The following is an 8068-nucleotide window of genomic DNA, read 5'->3' as shown; positions in this document are numbered from 1 at the left end:
CGTGTTTAAATCAGTGTCCTTTCGTTTGTCATGGTAGCATAATACCTAAATTCCGCCTTGTACAATCACCTTTAACCACACGGGGGTGAATCCGGTTTGTGTGAAATAAAACCACGCAATAAAGATCCGCGTTTTATGTTTTGTATGACAAACCATTTGCAATATATATTAATCAATAAAACATAACCAGAACTGTACACATTTTCCAGAAAAATGTGCACTCAATATATTCACATTGTACATACAATGTTAAGATATACTATCCATTTAATCTATTTATCAATGCGACAAAAACACTTCACTAGGTTTGTAGTAATACGCTTTGCTATAAACGTTCACAATTGTTTACAAATATAAACTTAAACCTGCATAGCGACATGCATACCATTTGTTTACAGCGGTGTGAACTTCTGGTCTTACAAAATGCAAATTGCTGACATTTCACCTTTAAGCAATTAAATACTTGTAAAAATTGTAAATGCATGAACACTTTGACATTAAGTTTTGAAATAACTGAGTATTAATTGGTAATACTTGTGATTTTCCGCTTTCTGTTTCTTCGAATGGCTAGCCCAAAACTGTGTAGGATGTAGATGAGTCCTTGCCGTCAGATGTTATATAAAGGTAAGATAATATTTAGCAGACACAGAGTCAAAAGTACGGTTCGAATTTAAGGACACACATTTTCTATTATTAGTTTGTCAGGTCCATAGTTATCAGTGTGGAATAATTCAGTGGCAAAGTGGTGTAGTGGTGACATAGTAAGGGAAATCATGCTGGTGTTCACGGCAATCTTCATCTGTTTAAATGGTATGGTAGTGATTATTTTACTGTGCATTTATTCGTCACATCATAAACGTATTACTAATCACGATGGTTTGTTTTGTCATTGCTGGTATTATAACTATTCGTTAGATTTTCTTTTTGTTTCACGCCTTTGACAGTTAGATGTCATTATGTTATATCTGATTAAAAGTTTGGTAAAATTGATTTAATATTTATCATTTAAAACAATAAGTTTCATAAAATTAACATTACAGTTGTGTATATCACTTAAAGGAACTCTTCATTTTGTATCCTTGGTATTTGAGAGCATGTCATGGTTTTTATATGCATGATTTTGTATATCATATTTTATAATTTATTATAGCCCATGTTATGTTGTTAGCAATGTAATATGCTTTACCTTTGCCGCAAAAAAATATCCATCTGCTGAATACGGTAGTATACCATTATAAAACATACGGTTAATGTCTTACGGTTATCACAGCTAGTTATATTTATTTTGTCTCTGTTTTATACTTGATAATATGAATTCAATATATATTATTCTAACTTATCTAACTTATTGATTTCATACAGTCATAATAGCTGTTTATAAGTTAATTCTTTATCATGATAACTTATTCATACAACTAAATATATTTTTAAATTTGAATATCATTATATACACATACATTATAAAGCATCTTTTGTCAAAGTAACTTATTTACATTTTTTGTTGGCAACATTTGTTCCAAACTTTGTTGACCTTAAGTTTGTTTCCTAAAAATCTGTAGACAAAAATGGCAGATATTCCAGTAATCAATGTTTTCTAATTGAAAGTCTAAACTAACTCAATGCTTTTTCGGCATAAACGAGCGCTTTTCAAATAACCAATATATAATGTTTCAGTATTGAATCAAGGATTGTGTCCAAATTGCACATGAAATAAATTATGTTCGATGAACGAGTCCCTTTAAGGTGAAAATCCAGTACATCTGAGTATAATGTACAAGTACAAGTTAGGATAATGATCTATTAATGTATTGTCTTTATGACCTAGTAGGCTACGACACGCATGTGTTATTCTTTTACAGACGGCAGAAAATTATCATTAACTCCATGTGGTATGTTGTTATATAAGACGTTAACAGTTGAAATAATAGAAATAGAAATTTGTTTTTTAAGAGTGTTTACGCAGCGAAGGTTTAACTATCTATGTCAACGATACACTTTAAACCGCAAAAGTTGTTAAATTAATAGAATGTGTTCATTGTTATTAATTTATCGTGCGACGCAAGAATTTTAGTTCATTTAAAAAACAGCAGGGCTGAAATATAAGACTATTATTCCTGTAAGACAAATTCAACTCGTTTAGCTTTAACCATATTGTTAAAACATATCCATAAAAACAATCAAAACTTTATAAGAAATATCCTTTTTGAAACAACAATATAGATATTACTAATATTAGGCATATTCCTTTTTTTCAGATTGTTTTAACAAAAAACGATCGCATATTTTCCTTGTCGCTAATTTGAAAGAACTAATGCATTGAAACATTGGTGTCAAACGCATGATGTAAAACAGCAACTATTTATTCTTCGTCCACAGCTTTTATGGTGTCCGGGGCATATTTGGATCCACAGTGTGCTTCGGGAAGAGATACAGTAACTCATCTGTTTGAGTGGAAATGGACCGACATCAAGGCGGAGTGTGAGATATTTCTCGGACCTTACGGCTACTGTGCTGTCCAGGTAAACAGTCACATTTGCGTCCTTAACCATTTGACACTGAATCCCATCTGTTTGACTAGACATGGACCGATGCTTCATACAAAGGAAAGAAATTAAGTAGCAAGTCGTAAAGGTAAATCTTATCTTGATTGTAAGTAGATGATGATAAGAATAGTCTAGTAGTTCAGTTGTTTGCCCCTTACCCAAGAGGTTGTGGGTTGTAGCGAAACAAGGAATGCGTAAACCTGCTCTCAAGCTGGACAAAACTACCAATTTCCGCTTTAGGAAACGGATCATAGCTTGTAGATCTCTTCATAATGAAGTTAATACTATCTTTTTTAAGCTGTCACCGGATGATGATTTAATGGAATATGTCTGTTCTGAATAACTCATTTATTCGCAAATATCAAACAATTGACATGGTGACAAAAGTAAATGTCAACTGTTCTTTTATAAAATTGTAAACATTTCAATTATTTTAGCATTCCTTTTCACAGGTGTCGCCGCCAAATGAACACGCGGTTGTTGCCAACCCAAATCGGCCGTGGTATGAGCGGTATCAGCCTGTCAGTTACAACATCATCACTCGCAGTGGCAACGAGCAACAGTTCCGGGATATGGTCACCGCCTGTAATAAAGCGGGGGTCAGGTAAGAATAGTTCACTAACAATTTAGTTGATTGGGACACTGGAGTCTTTATGCTTTAGCAAGATCATACTTAGTGTACTCAGAACGCTTTACATGTGGGTTTTTCAAAAGATGATTTCTGTACATTTTATGGAATTGGTCCACAATGCCTTTATTGAGGCTTATAAGATGTATTATAACTAATTGTCAATACCGATTAATGATGTACCATAAGAAATAAATACACACTAATGAACGTAATGATCTGTCATACCCTAACCATAGGTTATAAAATGGGCCTAAATACAACACATAAACTTAATGTCTTCAGAATATACGTGGACGCAGTTATAAACCACATGACTGGGAGTTATACCGGTCATGGAACTGGGGGATCTAGCTTTGACGGCAATGCGTGTCGATTTCCCGGAGTTCCCTATGGCCCAAATGACTGTAACGGACATGATAACTGCCATACCAGAGACATCAGCATCCACAACTACGGAAATTCAGATGAGGTCCGAAACTGCCGTCTGCTTGGCTTGGCTGATCTACGTCTCGGCTCCGACTATGCTCGCGGAAAAATTGCAGATTATATGAATAAGCTGATTGGTTTTGGAGTTGCCGGTTTTAGGGTGGATGCGGCCAAGCACATGTGGCCTGGAGATTTGGAAAACATTTTTGGACGGCTGCAAAATCTAAGAAGCGATGTCTTCGGATCTGGCAAGAAACCGTTCATTTACCAAGAAGTGATTGATATGGGTGGCGAACCAATTACAATGAAAGAATATTTTGGCACTGGACGAGTAACGAATTTCAAGTACGGCGTTGAGTTGGCTAATATTTTCCTTCGCCACTCCAACCAGGCTAAATGGCTAAGCAACATTGGTGAAGGCTGGTCAATGCCACCTACAAACAACGTTGTTGTGTTTCTCAGTAACCATGACAACCAAAGAGGTCACGGTGGAGGAGGTAATGAATGCGAAGTCGTTATTTAATGAGAATTATATGTTCAAATTCCTTAATCTATAACCAGTTAAATTCGTCACATCCATATGCGACAGTAAATTACTATTTTATTAAAAATATTATTGCAAAATTGACGTGAATTTCTGGGTTTGAGCGAGCCTTTAATTTTAATCTTACGACGACCCATGTACATCTACGCGCCATTTCAGAATAATATAGAAATAGATAATGATTCTGAATAAAAAATATTACAAGTTAGAAGAGCAGTGTCAGAACAATGAACACATTTAAAAAATTTAATGCGAAATAAAGTCAGAATTGGACAATTAAATTTAAATATTCGGTATGCAAGAAAAATATATGTTCATATATTTGTGGGGCGGATGAAAAAAATCCGACTCCTTGGCACGCTGTGTGACCGGTCACTTTGTAAGCCTCGTTACCGGCCTTCGCACGTTGCAGAGGATCGACGTTTTCGATCCGCCCCGAATAATGTGAAAGATAGGTGTATGTATACTCGTCTTGACAATAATTACAAAATGTTTGTACAATCTCTCTTCTCGATCAGGGGTTCCGATCACGTTCAGAGATCCAAAGCAGTTAAAGATAGCAACGGCATTCATGCTGGCTCATCCGTATGGCTATCCAAGGGTCATGAGCAGCTACGATTGGACACCGTAAGTTGCGAAATTATATCATTCACTAAAAATGCATTAGAAACCCAATGAAAGCAAACTATTAAAGAAAAATAATATCATTGGGATAATGTGTGTAGTTCAATAAGCATCGAGTAGTCTAGTATGCAGATGCAAGTATGAATTAAAATGTCGTGTTCACTTACAGTGAGTCATTTTTCACAAGGTGTGGGCTTACAGCGGTATGAACATCATTGTTATTTAAATTTTTCTTTTCATAATTCAAATCCGACTTGACTCTTTGTTTACATTGTAATAAGTTCACGTTGATTGGACATTAGCAAAAAACATTTATATTAAGTAAAATGTGAATCATTGTTGACAATTAGTGACAATTATGCAAATCATTAGAGAAATCATTGACTTTTGCATCTAGAATATTACTAACGATTACTTTCCTAGAAATTGGCAGAATGGCGATGATCATAACAACTGGCAGGGACCCCCTCACAACGGTGACATGAGTATCAAGAATGTCACAATCAACTCAGACATGTCATGCAACAATGGATGGGTAAAAACGTGTTGTTGTTTTGAGATAATAATGTTTGAAAAAGTTTAAACTATTAATGTTTGTAATTAAAAATAATTATGTATCATAATTATACTATGAACAGAATCGAAGTTATTTTTGAGGGATAATAAATGCATTTGATTGCATACCTGTAAGAATTTCGCTTAAATATTGCATGCTATAACAATAAACTTTTACACTTCGACATAATCTCTGTATAACAAACTAATTTTATAGTATCACATTGTAGCGTAGTGCGCAAGCACACTTTTATATTCCCTATATATCCACTCAATTTAAATAAAGGATAATACAGTAGCAATATATTAACCTAAATTAAGTTTTGAAACCACTTATAATCAGTTATCAGGAACTAACAGCAGAGTTATGCCCTAACACATTTTGCAAGTTTAATGTGTGTAAAATGTTCATTCATGAAAAAAACATATGCTGCATTTAACTCTATCTTAAAACACTTTAAATGGTACATTATGAATGAGTATAATTAAACTAAAAATAACTATAGTTCTATGAATTATTCCTGTATCTATATGTTTGTGTTAAACAGATTTGTGAACACCGATGGCGTCAAACGTACAACATGGTGGCCTTTCGAAATGTGGTGGGAGGCACTCCTCTACAAAACTGGCATGCTTTTGGGGACTACCAAATAGCATTCTCACGAGGAAACAAAGGTATCTTGGTTACTGGTCTCTTGTTATTCGGATAACTGAGAACACATATAGTAATACGAAATTGATTTATACAACACATTCCGCTGAAACCTGTAAAGGGTGCAAGTACACACACATTTTGCCACAACTCTGTTATATTTTGAAAGTTATTTTCTGATTATTGTTTCACTTATGTTTTCAAAAAAACTGCTTTCTCTTTTAGAACACTGTTTTGGAATTATTGGTAAGCTTAATAAATGTCTTACAAATGACAATGTGTTGAGGTACTTGTACTCATGCTAACCCGTTTCTTCTTAAGGGTTCATTGCCATTGTTGGTGATGGAAGCCACCTGAATGCAAACGCTCAGACAGGACTACCATCTGGAACCTACTGTGACGTCATTTCTGGAAATTACGAAAACGGCGCGTGTACCGGAAACAAAATCCACGTAGACGGAAACGGAGATACACATTTGAAAATTGACGGAAACTCGGATGACCCCGTTATTGCTATTCATATTGGTATGTTCAACATACATCTATTATCCGTCAGTTTTAATAATTTAGCATTATGGTTAATTTGTTAATTTTTAGTTGCGACTTCAAGTTGAGTTATTTTTAATTTTATTTTAACAGTGTACCATTCTTAGTCCCTACAATCACCACAAAAAAAGTCAACCATAAGAATAATTGCCGTTTTGAGAACAGATTGCAACGATCAAATTGTTATTTTAACATTCCAGGAGCTAAAGTTGGCAGCCCGAAGAAAGTAACAACATAAAGAACATGGACCCCATTCTCTGAAAATACTAATTTCATTCTGCCCTTCGGTTTGAAAAAAACCCCAGCCCTTTAAATGCTCCAGAGCAGACGGCGGCATCGACACGCAATCTACTGACGATCTACTCCTATATCGACAGCGAAAAGTATTTGCTATCGATCTCTTTAAAACTGACGCGGTAGAATAAAACAAAAGGGCGGCTTTATAATCTTTCCGACAACTTAATTTACATCGCATTTTTTCAAGGTTTAGAAAAAACCAATGCATACACCCTGTGGCTACAAAACAGGATTGTGTTTATCCGAGAGCTAAAAATCACACATTACTTCCCTTTAAAAGATATACGCCATAACGATCATGGTTTGCTAGTGACAAAAACAATGTCAGACCGATTTACATTTACCATGTTTGTGAGTTTAAACTGGAACAGTACGGGAACTTATTTAGCGGAACTATCAAATGCATATTTACATCATGCAATAGAATATAATTATTGTGAAATTCTCTTTTACGTTTATTTAAATGGTAGAATTTGCGGAGAAACGTTTAGGCGTGCATATTTTGACTGTAGTAAATCATGCTAATTTAAACAGATACAAATAAATCGGAACCTATTATTTGTTATGCTACACAAATAATGAACATGACCAGAACCGCACGACTTATTGCACACGGCACTGTTCTAGCATCAAAATCTGCGAAATCACAGGTACTCTCAAGAAACCATTCTTCAATCAATTCTAATAAAATCATCTTAAGGAAATGTCTATGAAAGCAATGTGAACATGAAAAATGAAAACTGTTTTTTTTTCTTTAAAGGGACTTTACACCAGTTGGGCAATGAATCGGCAAATACAGTGTTTCCTAAAAAAACCTATAACTGTCAGAACGAGCTAGTTTGTGGCAAATACTATATCAGTTGACATAATTTAAAGAATACACGCCACTATCATGTCGCTTCAAACGATGTCTCGGCTGAGTTCTCCGAGTAAAATAGGGTGGGATGATTTCCCCCTTTAAATGTAGAGGATTTTTTTTCAACACCTAGCCAGTCACGTGATCGTTCCACGCATTTACCTCTCGATAAATGGTTTCAGCCGACTCGCTGTCATCTTCGGCAATTTTAATCTCGTAAAACGTTTCCATTGATAAATTCCATCACCGATGTTCATCGGTCGAAATATGTGCTTTTAATCTTTCGCAGCAGTTTTCCGCTTCCTTGCACTGTCCGTCATTCGGAGAAGCGATGAAGAATGTATATAAAGCATGTGCAAGTTACGTGTTAAGTTTCGACAAGTTTACGAACGAT

The 8068-nt window shown here is 35.1% G+C and overlaps 1 protein-coding gene across 2 annotated transcripts; it reads left to right on the top strand.

Annotated features, from left to right (window-relative positions):
• Window positions 1-443: 443 nt before the first annotated feature.
• LOC128202736 (alpha-amylase-like) lies at window positions 444-7263 on the top strand. 2 transcript variants are annotated; one of them, XM_052903823.1, is made up of 9 exons: window positions 444-624; window positions 2377-2519; window positions 2996-3147; window positions 3457-4097; window positions 4663-4771; window positions 5192-5303; window positions 5872-5998; window positions 6297-6500; window positions 6722-7263. In XM_052903823.1, the coding sequence occupies exons 1-9, from the start codon at window positions 594-596 to the stop codon at window positions 6757-6759; spliced, it is 1557 nt and encodes a 518-aa protein (XP_052759783.1). In that variant the 5' UTR covers window positions 444-593; the 3' UTR covers window positions 6760-7263. The 2 variants fall into 2 exon arrangements, with proteins under 2 accessions (XP_052759783.1, XP_052759782.1); XM_052903822.1 differs by lacking the exon at window positions 444-624 and adding an exon at window positions 670-810.
• The last annotated feature ends 805 nt before the right edge of the window (window positions 7264-8068 follow it).

Source organism: Mya arenaria, chromosome 9 (assembly GCF_026914265.1).
Source record: "Mya arenaria isolate MELC-2E11 chromosome 9, ASM2691426v1".
NCBI lineage: Eukaryota > Metazoa > Mollusca > Bivalvia > Myida > Myidae > Mya > Mya arenaria.
The sequence above is the reverse complement of the archived record's forward strand: the minus strand, read 5'-3'. Positions and strand labels throughout refer to the sequence as shown.

Bases quoted from the DNA above. Each gene is read 5' to 3' on its own strand.
- LOC128202736 (XM_052903822.1), top strand. From the start codon at position 774: ATGCTGGTGTTCACGGCAATCTTCATCTGTTTAAATG. The intron at 811-2,376 runs GTATGGTAGTGA...CTTCGTCCACAG, and splicing joins AATCTTCATCTGTTTAAATG to CTTTTATGGTGTCCGGGGCA. The intron at 5,304-5,871 runs GTAAAAACGTGT...TGTGTTAAACAG, and splicing joins TGTCATGCAACAATGGATGG to ATTTGTGAACACCGATGGCG.